At 41.7% G+C, this 27914-nt stretch overlaps 1 protein-coding gene across 1 annotated transcript; it reads right to left on the minus strand.

The window, feature by feature from the left end:
* Positions 1–2433: 2433 nt before the first annotated feature.
* Positions 2434–27387, minus strand: THEM4 (thioesterase superfamily member 4). Its single transcript, XM_027056145.2, has 6 exons — positions 27013–27387; positions 18986–19169; positions 12895–13051; positions 12186–12296; positions 6266–6390; positions 2434–3044 (listed from the first exon to the last, which is right to left on the minus strand). Exons 1-6 carry the CDS (start codon positions 27241–27243, stop codon positions 3004–3006), a joined length of 849 nt encoding a protein of 282 aa, XP_026911946.1. The 5' UTR covers positions 27244–27387; the 3' UTR covers positions 2434–3003.
* Positions 27388–27914: the final 527 nt, after the last annotated feature.

Here is a 27914-nt window from a genome sequence, read left to right on the forward strand (position 1 = left end):
TTTTTCCAAAGAAAACATACAGATGGCCGACAGATGAAAAGATGCTCAACATCATTCATCATCAGGGAAGTAAAAATCAAAACTACAATGAGACATTACCTCACACCTGTCAGAATGGCTAAAATCAACAACACAAGAAACAACGGGTGTTGGTGAGGATGTGGAGAAAGGGGAACTCTCCTGCAAGTTGGTGGGAATGCAAACTGGTGCAGCCACTCTGGAAAACAGTATGGAGGTTTCTCAAAACGTTGAAAATAAAACTACCCTGAAATCCTGCAATTGCATTACTAGGTATTTACCCCAAAAGATACAAAAATACCAATTCAAAGGGATATGTGTATCCTGATGTTTACAGCATTATCTACAGTAGTCAAATTATGGAAGAAGCCCAAATGTCCATGGACTAGTGACTGGATAAAGAAGATGTGGGCAATTTTATACCTATATATATAATGGAATATTACTCAGCCATAAAAAAAACCAATGAAATCTTGCCATTTGCAATGACGTGAATGGAGCTAGAGAATATAATATTAAGTGAAATAATGTAGAGAAAGACAAATACCATATGATTTCACTCATATATGGAATTTAAGAAACAAAAGAAATGAACACAGAGGAAAAAAAGAGATAGGCAAACCAAGAAACAGGTTCTTAACTATTGAGAACAAACTGATGGTTACCAGAGGGGAGGGAGTGAGGGGATTAAGGAGTTAAATGGGTAATGGGGATTAAGGAGTGCCTTTGTTGTGATAAGCACTGGGTATTGTATGGAAGTGTTGAATCATTAAATTGCAAATCTGAAACTAATATTACACTGTACATTAACTGACTGGAATTTAAATAAAAACTTAAAAAAATAAATAAAACCACTTACATAACAAAAAGTTGTGGGAAAAAACATGTAACATAGAATTAGCCATTTTAACCACTTTCAAGTGTACAATTCAGTGGCATGAATCACATTCATAATATTGTACAACCATCATCATTATCTATTTCTAAAATATTTTATCACCCAAACAGAAACCATATCCATTATGTAGTAACTCTGCATTCTCAGCTCTCCTCAAGACTCTGGTAACCTTTAATCTATTTTCTGAATGACTTTGCTTATTCTAGATATTTCATACAAGTGGAATCACACAATATTTGTCTTTTTGTGTCTGACTTATTTCACTTAGCATAATATTTTCAAGGTTCATCCATGTTGTAGTGTGTGTCAGAATTACCTTTTTATGGCTGAATAATATTCTTAAACATATATATATATATATATATATATACACACACACACACATACACACACACACACACACACACACACACACACACACACACACCGCTCATCTGTTCATCAATTCATCTGTCGATGGATATTTGGGTTGTTGCTACCTTTTGGCTATTATGAATAATGTGGCAAGGAACACTGGCATCTAAGTATCTGAGTCTCTCTCTCTCTCTTTTTTTTAATGTTTATTTTTGAGAGAGAGAGAGAGAGACAGAGCATGAGTGGGAGAGGGGTGAAGATAGAGGGAGACACAGAATCTGAAGCAGGCTCCAGGCTCTGAGCTGTCAGCACAGAGCCTGACGCAGGACTCGAACTCACAGACTGCAAGATCATGACCTGAGCTGAAGTTGAACGCTCAACAGACTGAGCCACCCTCAGTCTGTTTAAATAACACCCTGGTGCCCCTGAGTCTCTCTTTTTAATTCGGTGGGTATATATTGGTGGTTCATATGGTAATTCTGTTTAGCTTTTTGAGGAACTGCCAATTGTTTTCCATAGCGGTTGCCCCATTTTACATGGCTTTTTGTAAAAAAAAAAAGAAGGAAGGGAGAAGTGTTGGCAAAGATGTGAAGAAACTAACCCTCGTATGATGCTGGTGGGGATGCTCATGAATGGGATTAATGCCCTAATAAGAGAAGATCTAGAGAGATCTCTAGCCCCTTCCACCAAGTGAGGACACAGTGACGAAGTACCAGTTATGAGCCCATAAGCTAGCCCTCACCAGAGGGTGACTGTGCTGTAACTTGATCCTGGACTTTCCAGGCTCCAAACCTGTGAGCAATAAATTTCTGTTGTATATAAGTTACCAGGTCTGTGGTGTTTTGTTATAGCAGACTGAATGGATTAAGATATCTAGGAAATAAATATGGGCTTCTTCCAGTGATGATAAACTATGTTGTTGGTAAGACACAAGGGACAGTTTATATTAAAAATGGTACAGCTGTTGGGCGCCTGGGTGGCTCAGTCGGTTGAGCGTCGGACTTCTGCTCAGGTCACAATCTTATGGTTCGTGGGTTCGAGCCCCGCATCGGGCTCTGTGCTGACAGCTTAGAGCCTGGAGCCTGCTTCGGATTCTTTGTCTCCCTCTCTCTCTGTCCCTCCCATGCTCATTCTCTGTCTCTCAAAAATAAATAAACATAAAAAAAAATCGTACAGCTGTTTATTCTCTAGGATCCAGAGTTGAGTTATTCATTCCAATAGGAACTAGCTGCACTTCCTACTGTAGCCAAAAAGATTTGTTTGGATACAATAAAGCTAGCTTTGTAATTTATAACACACACACGCACACATACCTCATTACTTCCTTTGGTTTTCTGGCATATCCAAGTTTGTGGTAAGAGTTTCAGTATGAGTTTTCTCTCCAGGCAGCAACGGGGCAGACATGCTTGTGCATGTGCTTGTGCTTGTGCACAAGGCATGCTTGTGCAGCCTTAAGGAACCCATTCAAAGTCACGTGAACCAGACACTTATCCTAAGGAGACACAAATAATTGCTGCCACTCTCACAAGGAGTACTTCTGTGTTGAAGAGTTTAGAAGATGGCACCAGAGTCCCTGGAATTGTATTCTGAAGATCTGTTCAGGAAGGTGTGTTAGCAGGCTTCACCCTCTGGGGGACTCAATGGCAGGTAAGTAGAGCAGGAGTGGCACAACAGCTTCTTCTGGGGGAAGGAGACCCTAACGCAGACTGGTGTAGAATGTACCAGAAGCTCGTTTATGTCAACCTTGTTTTAGGATCTAGCTTTACAAATAAACCTAAACAAACAAAATAACAGAAGGTGACTGCCATTGGATGGGACTTCTCCGAGTAGAAATGTATACACAAGGAAAGGGATTTAGATTCATATTTGTACCTTCCGTCTCTGGGCCTACTCTCATTTCTTAGCCATATTAAGAGTCAACTTTTGACTATCACAATACCACAGTGCCTCTCTTCCTCTCCCAGTCCTCTCTCACTTTGTCATTTCACAGTCCATTACCACTTCCATTAGAGATAGTCAGGAAAGTGGAAGGAAGTGAAATTACAACTAAGCTATTTGGAACCTTTGATATTGAAAGGTTTAGGGGAGATAGGACACCTAAACCACAGCCTGGAATGGAGTTTTTAAATTGACTGTGGATTCCAAGTGTTCAGGATCTTCCTCCTGCTTCTTTTATCCATCATTTCTGCAAATAGCTGATACTTGGGGGGGTGGGGTAGGTGTGGAGGAATAGAAGACACAAAAAGCATTAACCATAAGGAAGAAAACTTAATAGATGCAACTATATTACCATGAAGAAAACCTTCTGTTCATAGAAAAAGATACATTAAAGCAAATAAAAGACAACTTACATACTGGAAAGTGAAATGTGCAGCTTACATATCCAATGGAAACATTAGTTTAATACAAAATATAGAAAGAACTCCTATAAATCAGTTAAAAAACAAACGAAAAAAGGAAAAAAACAAAAAACCTGAACAAACAGGAATTTCACAGAATGGGAACAAATATGGTCAACAAATATATGAAGAAATGCTCATCTTCATAGGTGATCAGAAAAATAAAAAGATCACACAGAGATAACATTTTATAACCATTTGATTGGCAAAATCCAGAAGTCTAACTTTACCAATTGCAAGAGAAGATAGGGATCTCATGTATTGCTGGTGGGAGTATAATTTGGTATAGCTTTAGAAAACAAGCTGGTGTTCCCCGTGGAGCTGAACACTCCCCTACTCTACTCCTAACTATCTGCCAACCTCTTGCCCGTGTGCACCACAGAATGTTCACAGCAGCCCATTCATAGAAATCTGGGGCCCAACGTGATGAGAGGAAACAAATCCACTGTGGTTTAGTCACACAATGGAATATCATACAGCAGGAAAAATGAGGAAACTACAGGCCAACAACAGGGTGAACTTCAGCAATATGAAACTAAATGAAAAGAAAATCAACTCCCAGAAATGTACAAATAGTATGATCTCTTTTTCACAAAGTTCAAAACAAACAACTAAACTGTATATTCCTGAGGTATACACATATAATGTTGATAAAACTTAACAAAAAAATAATAAGGTGTGGACAAATATAATATTGTATGTTAATTATACTTTACTAAACCTCGGGGGGGGAAAGCAGGAGGATGAGATGGGAAAGAAATTAGGTAGGGATATAATATTAAGATTCTGGTTCTTAGTTGGTGGTAGGCTTCAGGGTGTTTATCATTAAATTAAAAAATAAACACATTAGTGAATGAATAAATAAAAGATGAGTGTTTCACGTACCAATGAGCCTGTGTGTCCTAACTCAAAAATTCTGATGAACCCAAACCTGGGCATTTGAGGTCCAATAAGATAAAACAGAATAGAAGCAAGGAAAAATTAATGGATATCTACATGAACTTGTCTAAATCCAAAGCTACAGATGTAAGGCTTCAACGGCTCTTCCCTTGCGAAGGCCCTGTGAGAGCAGGGGCTGCGAGTGCTCAAGGACACAATCTGGAAGCTCTTCTGGTAAACTGCCTGTAGAGATCTCAGAGGGAAGGGACGTGCATTTCCCAGATAGCAGCAGCATGTTGGGGTTTCCTTCCCCATTTGAAATAAAAACTCAGGATTGTACCCAATTTTACATCCTTTTGCTTAAATTTCTTAAATTGTGCAAGCTTTAGGTACCACAAAACCTAGCTCCTGTGCTAGTAATCCACTGACATAAGCACGTCACAAGGTACAAGGGCCTAAGGTGGTCTCTCCCTCCAACTTACTTGGCCTCCTTCCCAGAGGGAACCACTGTCTGTGTGGCATTCCTGAAGATTTATGCAGCACAGGTGTATACAGATCTTTTCCCCTCACTGCCATGTATTACTTTTTATTTTGAAATGGCAAGCTGACAGAAAAACTGTGAGACTAGTACAAAGAATGGTCTCCTCCGGAACCACTGGAGACTAACTTGTCAAAATGTGGGTAAAATGATGATATATGAAGTTATTCATATTATATCTAAGAGCAAAAGACTGGGAAAACATTCATGTCCAAGATTTCCAATTCCAACCCACAGAGCTCATTCTAGTTTTCTCTCCTTCCATATCTGGAAATGCCTTCTCTGACAGTGAGGAACCTAGCTCCCATCTCAGCTGCCAGCCTATACAGATGCCACCGTCCCCCGTGGGCTCTGACACCCCATGTGGAGCTGTGCCTTACCCTACTTGGGCTCTGACATCCTCCACCAGACACTTGCCTATGTGGACACCCTCCTCACTCCACTCAGGCTCTGACATGGTACTTGGGCCATCACAGCCATGGGTCGCTGCGGCCTCCAGGTCAATCCCAAGCCTACCATGCCTACTCTACCTAATTGGTTTTGAGGTAAATTATTCAGGAAGGAAGAAAGGAAAGGGCAAAAGGGAAAGAGGAAGAAAAGGGGAAGAGAATGAAAGGGTCTCTCTACATTTTTCATACTAATGATAACATACAACATTCACTGTCCTACATTTGTGGTTTTCATTCAACATGTTGAGATAGCTCCATAATTAAGGAATTTCCTTATTCTTATTTATGGCATCACGATATTCCACAGAATTTTTTATGGCATACTCAATATGGTTGTTTAACCAGTCTCATATTGATGGATATCTGTTTGGCCAATCTTGCTACTCCAAATAACTTTACACGAGTAATGTAATTACTGTGACAGCACAGCAACTTCTACATTGTAATTTTGCACACTTTAGTGGCATAAAGTCCTGGAAATGGGTGAGAGAGTACATGACTTTGTAGTCTGGATACATTTTGATAAGTAGCTTTCTACCAGTAGTGTATAAGAATACCTTTAACTTATGTTTTGCATGACAGGGACTTGAGAATTTCTGAGCATTTGTGGATTATAAAACCAAAGCAAAGCAAAAATAAAAAACAGCCTCCAAAACCTCAAACACAAAGCCCAAAATAGTCCAAACCAAACTGAACCAAACCCAAAAAAGAGATAATGATAGCTTCTTACTTGTTGCCTCTGAGTACACGGTCTTCTCATCCACACTTTGGATATTACAAGAAAGAAACAATTTCCTTCCTTCAACTTTATCAACTTGACTATTTATCACAACAACAGAACCAAGGGGGATAGGCCTGCAGAAGAAAAAAGAGAGACAAAATTAGTTTTTATCAGATTTATGTAACACTGAGATGACCAAGTGCTTGTGAAGGGTGGCAGTCTGTAATAACTGGTATCATGTGCGACCAACCACGTCAGATAAAACACCCCTTTACCTGGGATGACCCCAGCGGCTGTCCACAGCCCCTCCCTCCTGAGTGTCACTGACTTCAGGTGGCAACTGGGCACCTGGGCCTAAGCTGTTCTTGAGGTTAGGTTCAGAGAGGCCACCAGGGATTCAGGCTGTCACTTCTGAAGACCCAGAGCAAAGTCTGAAGGGAGCTGAAATCCTTTAAAGAAGTGAAAATGGGACCATGGGATGGTCCCATCAGCTTCTCTCATTTTCTGTCATAATAAAACATTTTCACCCAATTCCCTTTAGAGTGACTATCACTAGAAAGACATCCAATAAAAAATTGCTGGTAACAGCTTAATGCACTAAGCCAGCGCTGTACAAGAGAACTTTCTGTGGTGATAGACGTGTTCCACCTCTGAGCGGTTAATAGAGCAGCCACAGCTACTGCGATGAACCATGTTCATCATTTGCAATAGCCAAGTGGTGGAAAAAAACCAAATATCCACTAGTGGATGAATGGATAAACAAAATGTGGCATATACATACAATGGAATATTTAGCCTTAAGAAAGAAAAAAATCTGTCACATGCTACATCATGGACGAACCCTGAGGACATTTTGCTAAGTGAAACAAGCCAGTCATAAGAAGAGAAATACTGTATGATTCCACTTACATGAAGTAACTAAAGTAGTCAAATTTATAGAAACAGAAAGTAGAATGGTGGTTGCCAGGGGGTGTGGGGATGGGAAAATAGGGAGTTACTATTTAATGGGTATAGAGTCTCAGTTTTGTAAGACGGAAAAGTTCTTAAGATTTGTTTCACAACAATATGAATATACATCACACTACTCAAAAATGTATTTTTTTAATTTTATTTTTATCTTTTTAAAAAAAATTTTTTTTTAATGTTTATTTTTGAGACAGAGACAGACAGAGCATGAATGGGAGAGGGGCAGAGAGAGAGGGAGACACAGAATCGGAAGCAGGCTCCAGGCTCTGAGCCATCAGCCCAGAGCCCGACGCGGGGCTCGAACTCACGAACCATGAGATCATGACCTGAGCCAAAGTCAGACGCTCAACCGACTGAGCCACCCAGGCGCCCCTAATTTTATTTTTAAATTTTATTTTTTTAAAATGTTTTATTTTTGAGAGAGAGAGAGGGAGAAAGAGAGAGAGAGGGAGAAAGAGAGAGAGAGAAACAGAGCATGAGCTGGAGAGCAGCAGAGAGAGAGGGAGACACAGAATCCTAAGCAGGCTCCAGGCTGATTTGTCAGCACAGAGCCCGACGTGGGGCTCGAACCCACAAACCACGAGATCATGACCTGAGCCGAAGTCGGACGCTTAACTGACTGAGCCACCCAGGCACCCCTCAAAAAAGTATTTTAAAAATGTAAGGCACAAAACCTGTTCAATCTAAAATACCACTATGAACTCCTATCCTTTATTAAACATTAAATACTTTCCAGCTGTGACACAGAAATGGCCCAGCAGCAAGGTTATCCTGCCCACCATGAGAACACATCTAATATTTTCCTAGTCTTTAGCACTATTCTCCATTAAAAAGAAATCAGGAATCTTTGTAGAGCAGCTATTCCATGTCTTGACACAGACATGCCTTGTTGTTGCAAAAGTAATGATAGTAACAACGTTAAAAATAAGAAGCAGCCAACATTTACTATTTGTTATGTCACCAGATACTGTCCTAGGTGCTTTACATGAATTAGTTTATGGCTCATAATGACCCTATATAGTATATTATCAACCTCTAAGTCACCTGTCCAAGGTCACACAGCTAGTAAGTGGCAAAATGGGCATTTGAACCTGCTCCAAAGTCTGTCCTCTTAACCAGTACATTATATGGTCTCTCTGGAGACAAAAGTACTTAAAAATATATCTGGATAGAAATGAAAGGACAGGAGTCCGTCTAAAGAGACTCCTAACAGGCCAAATGCAATTTAAGCACAGAAAAGAGGGTGATAATTATAACTAACTATGTTATGGAAAGCCAGGAGTCCCTAATGATTCTCAAAAGAGGGAAAAGTTAACAAAAGAATGATAAAACTATAGCTATAATTCAAAAATAAGGATGGTTATGAGAGGATAAGTTTAACTTTTTAAGCATACAGAGAACAGTGCTGACAAGTAAGTGTTTCTTTTACACAGTATATGTCTGTCTCACATGTATTTTACTCTATGAAAGGACATTGCAGACACAGAGTAAGGGGTGTATATAGGTCAGGTTTGGAGAGGCTGCATTCAAAGAATTATGTTTACACACTCACGGCATAAACAATCTGGTAGTTTTTCTGAGTTGTACGGGAAGATCTATAAAGGATTCCTACATTCAACAAGTGCCTTAGTTGAAGGTACTTACGAATCTGCGTGGACTGAGGGCAGGCGAAGACTTGGACAGCCCTCATCATGCCCATCAGAGCTACTACGTTTTATGCTCCCTCAAAGTGTGTGACATGCAGGTGAGCTGACATGCGAAAACATCTATATACGTTCGGTAGATTTACATTCAGGGACAAATGCCATTTGAGACAATCTCCGTAAGAACCCTTACTAACCCTTTCCCTTACAGTCAGAGAACTGTCAGGAAGCCAAACAATTCAAGAAAATGCAGGAATTGTACCCTTAACAGAAAGGACTGATGACAGAAAATAACCAGCTAGAAGGAAGGCAAATGTCTTGCCCAGCTGGAAGAAAACTCATGTCCTTGTCTCCTGGGAGATGGAGCCTGCCAATTAAATGAGATGCACTTAATTGTAGGTAAGCCATAAACCAAAGCAGAAAAAAATACAATGAAGATACAATGGACTTGGATACCAAAAAGGAGAAGTAGTAGGTTACAAGAAAAAGTGTAGGTCCGCAAAGTCCTCTGACATGGTAAGGAAATCTTGATGCCAACAGGGGCTTGGCTTCATGAACTCAGGCATATACACCGAATGCCTTCAAAGGAAAAATCCTGACCCACCAAGAATGTCCAGGATGACTGCCCAGAACCTACAAGTTCAGTTAACTGAAATGGTTCTGCCAGGTCTGACACCATTACTGGATGCCTAATGAGCTTAATAAGTATACTAACCTGAGGGAAATAGAAATGTTGACATCCTAAAGAAATTAAGCTCACAATGAAAAATTTTTAATAAGTATAGGTGCAATAATAAGTTTTATGATCACTGAGATAATTGTGTTCATGGCAAAAAACCCACATTAAGGGAAAACCCCAATATTGGGCTTGTTATTTTATTTACTGAAGTATTTAGTACAATTTGATTGTTTTTTTTCTTTCTTCTTTCTTTCCCTTCCTTCCTTCCTTCCTTCCTTCCTTCCTTCCTTCCTTCCTTCCTTCCTTCCTTCTTTCGAGGGTGGGAGAGGAGAAGAGAGGGAGAGAGAGAATCCCAAGCAGGCTCCGTGCTGTCAGCAGAGCCCGACGTGGAGCTCGAACTCACAAATCGTGAGATCATGACTGAGCTGAGATCAAGAGTCAGACACTTAACCAACTGAGCCACCCAGGTCCCCCTGATTATTTTATTATTATTTTTTTAATGTTTATTTATTTTTGAGAGATAGTGTGTATGTGCGAGCGGGGGAAGGGCAGAGAGAGAGAGAGGGAGACAGGATCCAAAGCGGTCTCCATGATGACAGCAGAGAGCCCAATGTGGGGCTCAAACTCAAAGAGCCGCAAGATCATGACCTCAGCCAAAGTTGGACACTTAACTGACTGAGCCACCCAGGTGCCCCCCCAAATTTTATTTATTTATTTTGAGAGAGAGAGAGAGAGAGAGAGAGAGTGAGCAAGCAGGGGAGGAAGGGGCAGAGAGGGAAAAAGAATCCCAAGCAGGCTCTGAGCTGTCAGAATGGACATTCAACCCACTGAGCCACCCAGGCGCCCCACTACTGACTTTAAATGGAAGTGTTGTGTGGAACGTCCAGGGAGTCTCCTAAAAAAGGAGATGGCTCTTCTGCCCTCCCTCAATCCTGCTGTCAGGACATGTGATGACTCTTGGTGACACTCTGTAATGTGAAAAGGTGAGCTGGAAGGAGACTGTGTCTCTGGGAACCAGGGAGATTGCCATAACAGCCCAGAAAGCCTTCCTCTGGACTCCTTTATGTGATACATTTCTACCTTAAGTCATTTTTATTTTGAAGTTACTATTATGGCAGCTGAGGAGGGAGAAATTAAAGCAGCTGGCCTCCGATTCTTTCACATCTGTGTATGTGTGTGCACATGCAGGCCTGTGTATGTGTATGTGTGAGGTGGGGAGCAGACCGAAACCCTCCAGGGAAAAGGCGATAAATGACATTGTCTAGTTTTTTCAACTGGGCCTCCAGGAAACTGGCACACTATAGCCCCACTAGCCAGCTGCCTGTTTTTGTAAATAAAGGGTTTTTTTTTTTTAATTTTTAAAAAAATGTTTTAGAGAGAGGGAGAGAGCGAGAGATCGCACACATTTTATTTTTTTAGATGTTTATTTATTTTGAGAGAGCATGCTTATTGAGAGAGAGAGAGACAGAGAGAGAGACAGAGAGACAGAGAGAATCCCAAGTAGGCTCCTGCTATCAGCACAGAGACTGATGCAGGGCTCGATCTTACAAACTGTGAGATCATGACCTGAACTGAGATCAAGAATCGGACGCCTAACCGACTGAGCCACCCAGGCGCCCCTGTAAATAGTTTTACTGGAACACAGCTATATTCATTTATGTATTTATGTATTGTCTATGGCTGTTTTTGTTTTGCAATGGCACAGTTGAGAAGTTATGTTAGAGACAGTACGGACTGCAAAACAAAATATTTACAGAAAAACTTTTGCTGCCCCAGAAATTAAGTGAAAAAAGCACCTAGGAGGAAGTGCCCTTTTCTGTAGAATGCCTCACTAAGGATTACTTACATTAAGTAAACCCATAGTCTACAAGGCATGGCTTCCTGATGATGGCACACAAACCAGACAACTCTCTGGGGTAGAAAACGGAGATGTTCTGTATCTTAAATGCCCCCCACTGTGCAAAGCAAACCTCATTTGGAGACCTCATCTACTGAATTGTTCTTAAACTCTGTTTTGCCTTGTTGCTCTTTCGCTCTTCCTATGCAAGTTTCCACACTGTTTTGTTAACTGTAGGTGTGTCGCTGTAGGAACAAAGAATTAAGGAAGACCATGCTGGGCTTTATTTCTGATGGATACCAAACTCATCCTGTTGCCTGCTCTTTTATTTCTGTGTGAAGTTATACAGCTTGGATGTTCTGTTAGGCAGTGGATCCTGGTGCTCCACTCAGATCCCCTTCAATCCTTTTCTCACCTTTGTTTTTGTTGTTTGGTTATTTTTGCCTAGAAACTGCTTTGCTCAAACACAGAAAGCCCGAAGTGCTTGGAATTTTGGTCCCCAGGACAGCCCTCATCGTAGGACTGATGTGTGACAGAGTTCCCTCGAGGTAGGAACAATTCAGAGGCACACAGTTCACTCCAGAGCCCCTTGGATGATCAGGCTGAAGCTGCCCTTTGCAGGACTTTGACAACAGCCCAGCCTGTTGGCTTCTTCCTTTACCCTGTTTGTTCTGTTCCTCCCACTCCTGTGCTAGTCTCCCCTGGGACCACTTTTATCATTGCACACAAATCTTTGTCTCAGGTTCTGCCACTGGGGAGCCTGATCCATGACATCTAAAAAGCAGAGAATACGCAGGAATTTACCTTTTAAAACTGATGTTGAGGCTGGCAGTCATGGCAACTCCTACGGCTACTACAGCACACGTACCAAGAGTAGCATCAATCATGGTTGCAATGGCACCTCCGTGAAGGAATCTAGTTACAACAGAGAAAGAGAAAGTTCTCAAAAGGTCTAAAAACAGAGCCTCTCAGGAGAAATTATCCAAGAACATCTCCATATAATTTACTTATGAAAGGTCCACTTCGTCCATGTTCAATGAACTGAATGTCAAATAATATCCATGTCCCCAGCATTTTTGGTCATAACATAATAGCATAGTATTGGTAATACACCAGAACTTAATGGTAATCAGAGCACAATCAAGCAGAAAGCTAAATTATAATGTAAGAAATTTATGTTTTTATTTAACTGCACACATCACTGTTTAACAATGTAAGAAAGGTAGATAAACAGAAACAAAGAAAAATAAAAAATTGAAGGCCTATAATCCCACCATCTAGTGACAAACTGCTGTAAACATGTTAACGATACTCTCAAATTATACTCTATTGTTCTGTCCCATGAGTTTGTGATTTAATAATTATAAACACCTTTCCATGTCAATAAATATGTATCTACATTGCCACTGTAATGTCTTTAGTGTAGTCTATGGATATATGTGGATACTATAAGTTAATAATCTTTCAAATCGAGACTTCTACTGATCTATGGGATGTTATCTGTCATTCTTACCCAGGTGCTCCTTGCAGGTAGGGACCTCCTTGAAATATGCAAACTGTCCTGTCTTCAACACAATTATGGAACATTGCATATTCAAAGCCCAGGCCTTCCTCAAGGCTTCTGGGAAAGAGCTGGGCCTGTGACAGTTTTTCTTTCATTAGCTTTGCGTCTGTAGGGAAACGAAGTGGATGGGCATATGAGAAACAGGTATAAGGAAGATGCCATGGCAGAGCTAAGCACCTGTACCTTGCAAGAACCACAGGTTAATGGAGGACTGATTACAATGTCAACTGGGTACAAAATTATAAGGGAATGGGAGTGTCCCATAGAAACAGAATATAGGATCTTTGCTCATGTGGAATTAACAGTCTAACTGGGGACACAGTAAACATAAATGAAATCAAAACCAAACACTTACACATGGCAATCAGGAAAAACAGTATATAAATGCTGAGGGTATACTAAATGAAACAGTAAATAAGATATAGACAAAAAGTCTTCCTAGAATAAGTATGGCTTAAATGGGATTTAAAGAAAATGAATAGTGTAACAGTAGGGAGGTTTTCCTTGCAGATGGGAGTTCAGCTTCAATAAAGGAAAGTTACCATACTGAATCAAACTCAGATCCAGTTCAGCCCAATATTCTGTGTGACTAGGACTCTAAGCCCCAAAATTCAGGGTTAGAACCTTTAAAGTTCATGAAATCAAATTTGTGAGTTGTAATCAGACTTTGAGAAAACGAGCAGGGGAGGGGCAGAGAGAATCCCAAGCAGGCTCTGACACGGGGCTTGAACCCACAAACTGTGAGATCATGACCTAAGCTGAAATCAAGAGCCAGACACTTAACAGACTGAGCCACCCAGGTGCCCCTGAAAGCTGTTCTAAAGGTAGGGTGTGTTTATCCTTACACATCTATGTTAAGATTTAATTCCCCCAATTCTTAGCTTTCTTTCTTGGTTCATCATGATTTGCCACACATAACACTAAGTTTCTTTTATTGTTACTGAATTTACATTTACCAACTTGGAAAAAGACAGGAGATGTGAAGATTTAGGAGAAGTGGGGAGAATGGCTTTTATTTAGGCCATGAACATCCCAGGGGCGGGGAAGGTGCCTGGTCTTCTAGACTCTGTACACTCAATAAGAGGCATACACTGCATATGCGCACACTATATGCACTCTAGGGATTTCTGAGAAAATTAAGGGAGAAAGAGTTACAAGTGAGGACCAGTATCATAGGAGATGGGAGAATTTAGTTTTGGCCTTGAACTTGTTCCTTCCTCCACACTTTAACCATACAGTGAGGAGATAAACCTCAATGATCTCTGAGATCCTTCCAGCTCTGACATTCTGGAACTTCCAGATAAGCACCAAAACCTTCTAATTTTTTACACAGGCATTCAAAATTCCTGATCTAGATTACTAAACCTTGAGGTTATCTCATAAAAAATGAGAAATATAAAGGTGGTGAAATAAGTTTGTTAGAAATGCAGACTCTTAGACTCTACTCCTGAAATACTGAAGCAGTCTGCATTTTAACAAGACTCTCAGGTGCATCACATTCATGTTCAAATCTGAGGCACTGGCTGCTTGCAACATGGGACAACAATGATGATAGCAGAGGAGTGGCATCCGGATCTCAGCTGTCAGGACAGAGGCTACTTCAGATCCTCTGTCTCCCTCTCTCTGCCGTTCCTCCACTAATGCTCTAAAAAATGAATAAACATTCATGAAAACAAAAAAAAGAAAAAAATACCAAAACATTAATTGCTAATAAGTCCAAGTTTACCTACTTGTGGCCTCTTATTACAGAGTTAGCCAAACATATTGGAGTCTGTTAGTAAACATGTCCTGTGCCACACTGAAAAACTGCACTATGAGGAAGCATATGCTTATAGAAATCATAAAATGTATTCATATATTTGCCAATCTACACCATGATGGCATCACACAGTTCACAATTGCTTACTTTTTCATTTTCACTAGAAATTAAGGTTTTAATAGGTTGAGAATTCTAACATAGGGGCACCTACGGTGACTCAGTCAAGTGTCTGACTTTGGCTCAGGTCATGATCTCATGGTTCGTGAATTCAAGCTCCATGTTGGGCTCTATGCTGACAGCTCAGAGCCTGGAGCCTGCTTTGGATTCTGTTTCCTTCTCTCTCTGCCCTTCCCCCTCTCACACTCTGTCTCTCTCAAAATAAATAAACATTAAAAAAAAATTTTTTTTTAATTTTAATGTCCTTAAAAATACTAGAAATAATAAGGGAAATAACTGTATGCAAAGAAAGTAGGATGTATTTTTGGTAAGAAAAGGTTATGATGTATGGAGATGGGTTTTTGTTAAGGAAACAAAAGAATAATTTTGTCCGCAAGCAGAATAACTAGTTCTTTCAGAATGATAAGAGGAGAATAAAGGGCAAACTAAGTAGATAAAGTTGGAGAGGAGAGAGGGAGAATCTTACCTTGTGTGATCAAGGTGGCTAACACTGAATGAATTTTTATAAAAGTTTTTTTAAATAAGTTTTACTTACTTACCTGCTTACTTATTTTTGAGAGAGAGAGAGACAGAGAGCGTGTGTGCACAGGTGGGAGAGGAGCAGGGGAGGGGTCAGGGAGGGGAGGGTCTGAAGTGGGCTCTGCATGGACAGCAATGGGTAGCAGAGAGCCTGATGTGAGGCTTGAACTCACGAACTGAACCGTGAGGTCATGACCTGAGCTGAAGGCAGATGCTTAACCGACTGAGCTACCCGGGCGCCCCTAATATAAGTTTTAATAGAATATCAGCACAAAATTAAAATTTAACAATCTTTCATCTGTTAAAAGGACGTTTTTAAAATTTTTTTGAAGGTTTATTTATTTTTGAGAGAGAGAGAGACAGAGCATGAGCGGGGGAGGGTCAGAGACAGAGGGAGACAGAATCTGAAGCAGGCTCCAGGCTCTGAGCTGTCAGCACAGAGCCTGACTCCGGCCCAAACCCACGAGCCAAGCAGTAAGTTCATGTCCTGAGCCGAAGCCAGATGCTCAACTGACTGAGCCACTCAGGTGCCCCACTCCACTCTTGATAAGACATTGTGAAAAGTTTTTCTTTACCTTTTAAGTAATCTGCCCAGAAAGTAAAAATTTTTTATCTTACCAAAATAATTTCCTGTGTTTTGTGTTGTCTTTTTCAGGTCTTTGATTACTTAAGATATGGAGTCTTCTTCTCTATTAACAGATCTAAGTTTTTGTTTTGTTTTTACAACTATGTACTTTTCTGGTTTGCCTTTGACAACTTTTAATCATCACTCTGGCTAAATGAGTAAGTATTGTTCCACATTGATCTATTTGATAAGATACTCTAAAACTTTTGATATTTGACCAAACCAAACCAAAGTTTAAATCAAGTCTTTGAACTCAGACGAACTCTGGGATTTCCCAGCAGGTCCCCAGAACACCTTCTAAAGAAGAGATGTTGAACTATTTCAAGTGTATGAAATTTCTAATAATCTGGTATGTCCTGGCATAATGTTATCAGTCATAATTCTAGTTATCTTAAAATCTATGTCACAGAAATAACTACATTTCCTTGTCATTTGCATTAGAAAGAACTCTCATTAGATCTTTAACCATGGCTATTTTTTAGTCTTTTCGTCATTTACAGACAGTTGTTTTATTCTGATGATTTTGTAAAAGTGCTTTGTCTTCTAAGAGATTCAAGAAAAAGACTCTGACAAGTACAGGTTTCTGATAACTTTAAGATCACACCACTGAACTGGGTAAGAATTTCCAGAACTCTAGTGGAAAATTCAATTCATAAAGCTGTCAAGATCAAGCAAAACAAGAATTAATTACAAGGGACTGAATGAGTTGATGAAGATATATAGAACTGAAATATTTATCTTTCTCCTATCTGATCCCACCAGAATTGGAAACTCTTATTGAGTGTTCTTATTTTCATAGTAATCTATTTATTTGGAGATAATCTGTTCCTTATAATAGACACAGATAAGACCAAACAGTTTCAAGGATTAAGGCTGACTTTATGGAGTCAATAAAACCTCCTTCAGAAAACTGCCTGGTATTTTGCTTGCTGGGTTCCTAGCATTACAGGTGGGTAAAGATGGTCGCTTCCTGGCAGCCTGAGGAACTGCAGAATATTTGGGGGACCCTGAAAGAAGAAGAATCCACTCAAATTCATATGTATTATAGGCAAAGACAGTGAGTGGCTTTTAAAAGTCCAATCTGGGATTCCTTATTAAAAGTAAACACTCCAAAAAAACCTATGTGGCCAATCACAATTCTTACAGCACCTGTGTAAATAATCAGGTCATATTTAATGAGACTAGATTTATTTTGCAATCAAACTAGTCTTACTGTGATTATTTCTGATACAAATGGGTGACTGTAGGGGCATTAAGTGTCCGACTTCAGCTCAGGTCATGGTCTCGTGGTTCATGGGTTCTGCCCCCACCCCCCGTCGGGCTCTGTGCTGACAGCTCAGAGCTTGGAGCCTGCTTCGGATTCTGTGTCTCCCTCTCTCTCTGCCCCTCCCCAACTTGCACTCTTGTCTCTTTCAAAAATAAATAAACTTTAAAACAAACAAACAAAAAACAAATGGGTGACTGTAGAGAGAAAAAGTATATTTCCATACCACACTTTTGCGGATATCAGGTCCCAGTGCTATTAACTGTCTTTGCGGTTCTGTTATCTATCTGCAAATTTACTTTGATTCTAAATTCTTCTAGTTTCCTCAAATATCCAATTCCGACCCTCCAAACTAATGTTTCTAATTTTCTCCCACCCTTCTGACTTGGAATCACTAAGAACAAAACTACTTTTCCTGAAGCCCTGCAAACTGAAGCTGAACTGCTTTGATAGAAACTTCACAGAAATCACAATGGCTCACCTGTGGATAGTGCTTTGCCTGTTGCAGTTTGGCTGCTCAGAGGGTTCACACCTGATGACATCACCAGAGATAGTCAAACTGCAAACCAGGAAAATGAGACTGCTGAAGGACTTTCAACCACCTCAACCTTCCTAATTGATTAAGTTCTTCTTTCCAGCTTATCTTTGAACTCAGGCAAAAAGCCCTCTGGGCAAAGTATCCCATGATGGGAACCAAAACTATCCCCTCAAGCAATAAGGACTGCCCTGAGGCAGCCAGAACCCCCCCCCCCCCCCAATCTGTGATTGACCCCAAGATAATGACATCTGACCTTTACTGCCCACAGGCATGTACCTGAAGGTTCAGAAGAGAAGTTGACCAACATAAAGCCATTTTGGGTTTTAGGTTGACTCTTAAAAGTTAGCAGGTCATAAAAAAAGTTATAGCCCATTGACAAGTACTTGAGACAGGCAGAGTGACCTTCCTCAAGAAGCTTAGCTGCCTTGATGTTAATTAATACTTCGCTAGAGGCAACAGGCAACCTTAGCTTGACATTAGTCTGACCTCCAGGGTCCTGTAAAAATTCCTTAGGAAATTTCCTTTCTCTCCGCTTCCCCCCTGTCCCCCAAGATATATCTTAGCAATCATCCTCCAAGCATATGACCCCCTGATATACATCTGAAGAGTCTCATGACAGAGTTTTTATTAGACAGTAATAAATGACCTTCTCCTAACAGCAGCTAGCCCCTCAAGGTCTTGGAAACCTTGCTTCCAAATTCCTTAGAGATTTACTGCTATCCCTAACCCCTTCCTAACTTGAAAGTATACAATCAGCCATTCCTCGAAACCCTAATGAAGCTCTTTCTGCCCATGGGTCCGGCCCTGTGCTTTAATAAAACCACCCTTTTTGGGGGCACCTGTGTGGCTCAATGAGTTAAGTGTCCAACTTTGGCTCAGGTCATGATCTCACTGGAGCCTGCTTTGGATTCTGTATCTCCCTCTGTCTCTCTGCCCCTCCCCAGCTTGTGCTCTCTCTCTCAAAAATAAATAAACTTTTTTTAAAAAATTAAAAATAAAATAAAATAAAACCACCCTTTTTGCACCAAAGATGCCTTAAGAATTCTTTCTTGACTGTTCACTCCTGAACCCCAACATTTTCACATCAGTAACCAGTGCCTTCTGTTCTGTTTTATACTGACACTTAAATATTCTTTATGAGAGAGTGGCTGTTCCTACCAGGAAAATAGATTTTGATGTCTTCAGTCCTTTGAGTAAATTTACTTTTATATGAAGGCAAACGTTTCCAAGAGCCGTCTTCACTTTTTTTCATGAACTGGTCAAAGAGAAGTCTCATGTCCTCGTTCCAACTGGGGTTGGGGAGAGAAAGGTCCATATGAATGACCTCAGAAGAAAATGACCTCTAAAAAAGAGAGAGGAGAAAATGAAGAACAATGGGAGGTGCACTCTATTTCATAACATATTGTATTTTCCGAGACTATAACTTGCTGCTTCTCCTCTTTCCAGAAAACTGTCATTTTAGAGTGAAATCATATTTCAAGTATCACCTGGTCCAACCTCCTTGAGAGGAGGTGACTGAGGGTGAATGATGTGCTCAATATCACCCAACTACCTACTAGCAGAGCAGCATTATTCCCAGGTCTGTGGATTCCTTTTTTAAAAAAACCTTAAGCACAAGTGAGCCAGGAACTGGAGATAAAGTGATGAAGGACACACATCCTCCATGTAAAAAGTGTCATCAGTAGGGTATGCAGGGAGCCAGAGCACAGGAAAAGCGTTTATCTCAGATGGGGGGGGGGGGGGGGGGGGGTGGGAGGGGTGGGGGGGTGGGCATGGTTCAGGGACTTGAATCTTGATTAGACAAACAGAAATTAGCAAACTAGAAAGGGTATTGTAGGCAAGGGAAAACTGTATGCAAAATCAAGGAGGCATGACATAGTTTTGAGGGGCCTTAGGACAACCATATGAAGTAGGTACTAATTATTATCCCCATTTTACAGATGATGAAACTAAGGCCTAAAAGAAGCCTGGCTTTGTTTCAGTGCAAGGGGAGGAGCATGGCTACAGAAACGTGTGGGGAATAAGCTTAGAAATTCTTTCCTGGACTTATACCAATGCATTAACAAGGCATAAAGAAGTACAAAGCCAAAGGATGCTTGGGTAAATAAGACTAGGACCCCAAGAGAGACAGGGGAGTGCAAAGGCACCCAGACTAGGCCCCCAATACAAAGGTATATGAGGTAAGCAAGACTAGGCGTTCAGGGCAAAAATGTCCCCCAATTTAGTACTATAGCAGAAAGCTGCTTTCACAGGAGGAAAGGACCAAGCGAGGTAAACAGGTAAATTGGGCTATAGACCGCTATGCTGTAGGTGAAGCTGCCCAGAGCGGAGATGATTAACAAAAGAAAGGTGCCTTGTTAACTCTGAGGTCACTTGTCCTACCTGTCTCATCCCCTAGGCTAGCTAATGCTGGAAGCCTAGCTATCCTAGCCTGATGGCAAGGCCCTTGCTGTGGATGGATTGGGACTGTAAGGCAGCCCACAGACAGTGAAGCTTCTTGTACTCCCACTTTTAGGTAATTTGGCCTTAATAAAAGTACCTGGGGTATTGTCTGTGGGGGAATTGCCCTCGACAGGCCCCCTGGGAAAAGAACTATTAGAAAAGAAAAATAGGTTCCTCAAGGAAATTGTGCGGCCCCACATTTAGCCCTTGCTACTCCTTGTGAAGACTCCTCTACCTAAAGGAAGAATAGCCTCATACATTTGCCAGCATAGGGACATATGAATTTAAAAGCCCCACTCCAGCAACTAAGGAGTGTATCTACGGGCACAAGTTACTCTAACCCCTAGGCCCACTTGGCCCCCAGGAGGCATTTCAGATGATGATTGAACCTAGTCGGTTAAAGTACAGAATGGTTCATTAGTTCCTAGGTACACTGTCCCTCTGAGAATGTATAAGGCGTGGGTTCCTAAGGTCCTTTTGGCCCCTTCCTGGCACCTTGGACCAAGGCAAACACTTTTGTTCCTCAAACCACAAAAGGTTCAGGGAAACAACTAAGAGGTCATGTCCCTGTAACTCTTCCACTTGAGCTGTTGAGAGATAGATGACCTTTCGTGAAAACAGCAAAGCAAATGCTTTACAGATTATAGGTAAATGTAGATACATAATGAAAATAATGTAAGAAATTAATCAAGCAAAGGGCAGGAGGGAACATTATGAGAAAATAACCATGTTATTTCTTAAAGGTTGATTAGACATAGGAACATTTTTAGAATTAGGTAATGTTAGAAAAACATAGATGACGTATGCTACAAGGAAATCACTAGCAAATATAATGCTATGTTTGCCACAATAAATCAGCCAGTTCAACACACTGCTGTTGTTTGTGTCCATTATTTTTGTTTTTTTATTTTAGTTTTATTTTCACTTTTTCGCCGATGCCGTTCATCCTTCGGGAATCCCTGGACCTGCTGGAGCTGGACTCCGGCAAGCTAAGATAAACAGAGGTGGTGCCTCATGTCCACTGTAAACAACCTTCTGCCTGGCGTCAGGATTTTGTTTTGTATTAACCCAAACCCCTAACCCCGAATACCTTCAAGACCCCCTTTCCCTCACGTCCTCCAGTTAATGTTCAGTTTCATTGTTTCTTTGTGCATGTCCATCACCATGTTTGTAAGCCTTCTGATCCTAATAAAAATGGGGCAAGGACCCTTATTTGGGGCTCTTGTCTTTTCCCGGACATTAGCCATCTCTCGCATTTTAATCCTGTGTCCCACTCACTTGCTAGACAAGAGAGAACTTTAGCCTTAGAGTCTACGACAGCAACAGGCTTGGCTGTGAGAAACTTCCACACTAAGCTAGTTGGCCTGAACTGATCTGTATCTGCAGTACTCCAAAATGACAAGATGTGATCTGGTCATCATATGAAAGATAGTGGGAAGGACCAAGACTGGATCTGAGGACCCTGCGTGGAGGATTTTAGAGGTAACTCAAGTGAAAAATTATGAATGCATGAAGCAGAACTTGGTGGTCATTTTGATAAGGAGAAAGGGAAGAGGAAAAACACAAGCACCCACCCCCGGTTTCTGAATTGTGCAACACAGTGAGTGACAGAAACAATTACCAAGAAAGAGATATAAAGAGGAGGAGGAGGTTGGGGGGACAGGTGCTTGGGTTCATAGTAACCACAGCTTCCACCCATGCTATTTCTCTGCAGCACTGAGCAACACTAACACTCCTGTGCCCAGGAAGCAAGTGGAATGGTGCAGAGGCCCTGGAAGGGGACAAAGTGTGACTTAACTAAGAGGAGCAGGACAAAGCAAAGGCACCAGAAAGGAAAATTGGTTCTTTTGACTTTGGCAGAAATCTTGGAACATTTAAGATCACAGAAGCTATCAGCTCTGTGGCATTAGACTTCCAGCCACCTATGTCAATTCAGATTGAATGGATCTACAACACTAGGACAACACCCTGAAACCAAAACAGCAAGGCTGTGCTAATGACAGGAGAAGCAGCCGACCAGACTTCTGCTGACACCTCGCTGGCTCTCATCCTGGCCGATGGGGACACTATAGGTGGCCTGTCTCAAAAACTCTACAGAATTAAAAACGTCTTGGCTGAACAGAAAAAGCATCAACTTCACAGAGGAAATGTGAGCAGGATCAGACTGCTCCACTCCCTGGCCCAAGATTTGTACCTTTATTTTTTCCTTATGGCTTTGAATTCACTCATCTTTAGAACCCAGCTCAGAAAATTTGGGAAAGGAAAAACAATTTTAAAAAATCCACCCATTACCTATTATCTATCTTAAGAAAAACAATGTTAAAATTTTGATGTCTCTCTACCAACTTTTGTTAAATGTAATCTTTCTTAATAAACTTGTAATTTCCGTAAGAGATTTTTTTTTCTGCCTCACCACTTGAAAGTATTTAGTGCCCACTTTCTCATGTCCTTAATCTCAACTATCACCATTTTCAACAGCAGAAAATAGTCCTTTAAACTAATTAACTTAGCCATTTAAAGTGTTACCAGGGGCACCTGGGTGGCTCACTTGGTTAAGCATCTGACTTTGGTTTGGCTCAGGTCATGATCTCGTTGGACTCTGTGCTGACAGCTTGGAGCCTGCTTCAGATTCTGTGTGTGTGTCTCTCTCTGACCCTTCCCTGCTCACACTCTCTCTTTCTCTTTCTCAAAAATAAACAAACATTAAAAACATTTAAAAACAAACAAAAATAAAACTGTTTCCAATTTTTTGCTGCTTTAAATGAAAATGTTCATTAGAACATTATGAAAATAGCTTTTTCTCTATTTTGGATTATTTCCTTAGAATCCAGTCTCAATCACATGGCTTTTAAAGTACATGAATTCTGGGGGCATCTGGGTGGCTCAATTGGTTGGTTAAGCAACCAACTCTTGATTTTGGCTCAGGACATGATCTCAAGGTTCATTAGTTCTTGCCCCATGTTGGGCTTTGTGCTGACAGGACAGGGCCTGCTTGAGATTCTTTCTCCTTTTTCTGTCCCTCCCCTGCTTGCAAGGGCACACACACACACACACACACACACACACATACACTCTCTCTCTCTCTCTCTCTCTCTCAAAAAAATTAAAGCACATGAATTCTGGAAATAACTAACAGATACAAGTAATCACAGATAAAATATGTACTGACTAACATATATCAGTTGAAAGGTAGAATAGAATGTGTAGGATTTGGCCCATCCCTAGGTCTCATCTTAAACAGGCAACTGTAGGATGGATCAGTCCCAGCATCCTTTTAAGGACCAGGGTGATAGAGATAACTCAAGAATGACTCCGTTGGCTGTGGGCTCTCCTACCTGATTTCAACTTTGAAAGTGTGGGATTCAACTAAATGCAGTGACTTTTTAAAATCTGCTATACACTTGGCTCTATGCCAGCAACTGGTTAAGACAAAGAGAGAAGACTTAGGCTCTGCCCTCAAGTGCTTGCAGCCTTGAATGTGAAAAATACCCTAACAGAGGTACATACAGACATAGGAGGGACACTCAGGGAAAACTTCAAAAAGATGAGGACTGATGGAGTGATTTCTAAAGGATACAAAGTTCACTACGGAGAGAAGGGGAATGTTGCACCAAGCAAAGGTGTAGAGAGATGACACAACCGTGTGACACCTTGGGGGCACTGCCAGGATTTCAGTCTTCATGGATGTAAGGTGCAAAGAGAATAGCAGCCAGATGTGGACTGCAAGGTGGAAGATGAAACACATCACAGAGGCTCTTTGGCCTTAACACAGGGCTTAGATTTCACTTGCTAGGTCAATGTTTCCAAAGGCCAAAATGAAAGATGATTTTAGGTGGCACAAGGACAATGACTTATGTATTTTTAAATGCATATTATCAAAGGACATAAATAACACATCACACTTGTGACTTCATAAGTTATTCCTCAGGATAAAGCTCATTAAAGAAATGTAGTCTTTATGGGAATGCAAGCTGGTGCAGCCACTCTGAAAAACAGTATGGAGGTTCCTCAAAAAGCTAAAAATAGAACTACCCTACGACCCAGCAATTGCACTACTAGGCGTTTACCCATAGGATACAGGTGTGCTGTTTTGAAGGGACACATGCACCCCCATGTTTATAGCAGCACTATCAACAATAGCCAAAGCATGCAAAGAGCCCAAATGTCCATCGATAGATGAATGCATAAAGAAGATGTGGTATACATGTACAATGGAGTATTACCTGGCAATCAAAAAGAATGAAATCTTGCCATTTGCAACTACGTGGATGGAACTGGAGGATATTATGCTAGGTGAAATTAATCAGAGAAAGACAAAAATCATATGACTTCACTCGTATGAGGACTTTAAGAGACAAAACAGATGAACATGAGGGAAGGGAAACAAAAATAATATAAAAACAGGGAGGGGGACAAAACATAAGAGACTCATAAATATGGAGAACAAACTGAGGGGCACTGGAGGTGTTGTGGGAGGGGGGATGGGCTAAATGGGTAAGGGCACTAAGGAACCTACTCCTGAAATCATTGTTGCACTACATGCTAATTTGGATGTAAAATAAAAAATAAATAAGAAAAAGAAAAGAAAGGTAGTCTTTAAAAAATCATGAAGGTGGCATTTGAATGATAAAACACTTTTTTCCACTATGGGGAGCCTTACAAAGTTTTAAGCAAAGCAGTAACATGAATTTAGGTTTCAAAAACCTCTCTCTGTTGTAAAGGATGAATTCCAAGGTGAGAAGAACGGCCCGGAAAACAGTTAAAAGACTGACGCCAAGATCCAGGTGAGATATGATTAGAAGTTGAACTAGGTGGAGAGAAATGAAAAAAAAAAAAAAAAGATTTAAAAGATACTGGGAACAAGGAACGTGGAGAGAGACTGATCATGGGGAAAGAGAAGTAGGAGAGCCTTGGATGATGCAATCTGCTTTGCAGATTAGGGTGGGAAGAAGAAAGGAGGTTTTTGTTAGTGTTTGTGTGTGTGTTAGGAGGGGGAAGTGTAGAAGTGGATCTATTAATTTTAGTTACAGGCATGTTGAGTTTAGGTCCTCAGATGAACAGTGTGATGTGAGAAATAAAAACAATGAAAGCTTCAGTTCAAGGGGGTGAAAACTAAGAGATACCTGATGTAAAGTCACTTGTAAATTTTCAGCACAGACTGTATACATGAGGGATAAATGTTAGGGACAAACATTACCTTTTGTAGCCCTTGGAAGAGGAAAAGTCTTACTTGATCTTTGGTAATATATTTTTCAGGTGGGGCTTGTTACCTGAAGTTATGACTTTTTTTTTTAAAGTAATCTCTACACCCAACATAGAGCTAGAGTTCACCACCCAAGATCAAGAGTTGCATGCTCTACTGATTGAGCCAGCCTGGTGCCCCAAGTTACGACTTCTTTTTAATATGTCTCCTTTTAAGATTCAGTTACTGAACAGAAAGAAAAGACTCACAAAGCCTATAAATACTACTATTAACTATTCTCAACACAGATTACAAGGCACCGACTAATTAAAGAAAGGAATTTATCTTTGTTGTTGTGAGAGGGGCACTGGACATTATCTTTTCCCAAGTGAAAGATGGTATTGGGTTAATAACCAATCTGCACATTATTCCTTTTTTTTGTTTGTTAATTTGAGAGAGAGTGAGAGAGTGCACATGAACAGGGGAGACAGGCAGAGGGAGAGACAGAGAATCCTAAGCAGGCTTCATGCCCAGCATGGAGCCCTATGCAGAGCTTGATACCACACCCTGGGATCATTACCTGAGCAAAAATCAAGAGTCCCACACTCAACCACTGAGCCACCAGGAACCTTCGCCCACGTTATTCTTTAAAAGGTACAAGAAAGAGCTCAATACAGAGCTGTTCCCTCCTCTATGTTCCTTTGGTACTTCATTTTAGCATACAGTACATTTTTAAAAAATGTTTTATTTATTTTTGGGAGAGAGCTCACAAAGAGAGCTGCGAGAAGCGGCGGGGCAGAGAGAGAGGGAGACAGAGGACCCCAAGCGGGCTCCCCGATGACAGCAGTGAGCCCCACTTGGGGCTTGAACTCACAAACCGTTAGATCATGACCTGAGCTGAACAGAGGCTCAACCTACTGAGCCACCCAGTTGCGCCAGTACATTTTTTTTTTAAATTTTACAATCTCATCTTTTTCTCCCAAAACTCTCTCAACTGAGAGAGTTTTACTTGTCATAAAGACATCATCAGACTAATGCCTTGCATATTGTTAGGGCTTAATTAATGTTAATTGACTATGTCAGTGAAGCAAAACATAGGAACACCAGAACAAGCAATATTACCTCATTTTAATCTTACAACAACCTCACCAAAAGTGACAAACTGGTTTGAGGACACAATTTTCCGTCAAGCAGAGACGATTAGGATGAACCTCTAGGGAGAGACACTGCTCTTCTTGCGACCCTACAATGTGACGGTCAAGAGCCGGAGTGCTAAGTCAGACTCCAGCTCCACCAGGCGCCTGCTGTGACCTTGCCCGAACCATGACCCCTTCTTTATTGGTCATCAGTAGCAGCGGGATTTCCCGACCTAATGACCAGAATCCAGCATACAGCACGCTGCTTCATACCGGAGTCCCCTCCCTGTCCCTCTCCGTCTTTGAACCTCAGGACTTTAAGTAAGCGACCCCTGCTAAAAATAAAACCGACGCCTCTGGGGCTGACGTTAGCGTTTACTCTACGGTCAGCGGGCTGATCAACAGTCCGGCGCAGTCGTCCTCACCGGGTCACCCCTGACGCAGCCTGGCTTGGCCGCCCGCTCCCGCCGCCCGGCTCCGGGATTCACCCGCGGCGACCACGGGTCCTTCGCCGGCAGAGGCGCGACTCCGGGCGGGCCGCGCAGAACCGCAAGCGTGCGCAGTCGTGAGACGCAGCTCCGCAGCATGGCTCCGACAGCTACCAAGGCTCGGGTCCGGATTAGTGCTGGGCCCCCTGCAAGCCAGCTCCTCCCCATTCACCGAAGGGGCACGTGACCCCGGCGCGCGCCTTGAGGCGGGCGGGGCAGCGGCCTTTGATCTCGTTAGACTCTGCGCCCCTACGGGGGCAGCCAGCCTTAACCACTTCCCCACCCGCCAGAGCGCTGGCGCGCAGAGGAGCTAGGCCGGCCTCCCGCGCTAGGCCCGGGAGGCGGGGAGAACGGGCGGCCCCGCCCCACCCCGCCCCTCCTCGCCCCTCCTCCACCGCGGATGCCGCCCGTTCCGCTGCAGCTTCCGCGCCCTCCGGCTTCGCGCTTTGGCATTTTGCGCAATCGTGTTCCCAAGCAGCCTCCTCCTCTTAAGAAGACTTAAGACTCTTGGCAGGTAGGAGCGCACACGAGAAGTTGTAGGAATAAAGGCTCGTAGGCCACAGACACGTACCTGGGATCGGGTTGGTACTGATTTGTAGAGAGCTTTCCGGCTGCTAAAAGGGCATTTATACGTTTAAAATGCTCCTTTTCTGCCTCTTCCGCTGCCCCTCGTTCCGCCCCCTTAAATCCCGGGGCAGAACTAAAAGTTGAAGTCAGGCTGTTTTCAAATGGAGGAACTCGTAGGATGTGTTCGTCGCTAGCTTTGGGAACAGACCTGAGCTCAAACCCTTTCCCACCTGACACCATGTATGGACTCTTCAGTTGCACCTGGCCTCTGT

The sequence above is a fragment of the Acinonyx jubatus genome, chromosome C1 (assembly GCF_027475565.1).
Source record: "Acinonyx jubatus isolate Ajub_Pintada_27869175 chromosome C1, VMU_Ajub_asm_v1.0, whole genome shotgun sequence".
Taxonomy (NCBI): domain Eukaryota; kingdom Metazoa; phylum Chordata; class Mammalia; order Carnivora; family Felidae; genus Acinonyx; species Acinonyx jubatus.

Bases quoted from the DNA above. Each gene is read 5' to 3' on its own strand.
- THEM4 (XM_027056145.2), bottom strand. From the start codon at position 27,243: ATGGGGAGGAGCTGGCTTGCAGGGGGCCCAGCACTAATCCGGACCCGA. The intron at 13,052-18,985 runs GTAGGAACAGCC...GTTTCCCTACAG, and splicing joins CATCAAAATCTATTTTCCTG to ACGCAAAGCTAATGAAAGAA. The intron at 12,297-12,894 runs GTAAGAATGACA...TGTTGTAACTAG, and splicing joins TACCTGCAAGGAGCACCTGG to ATTCCTTCACGGAGGTGCCA.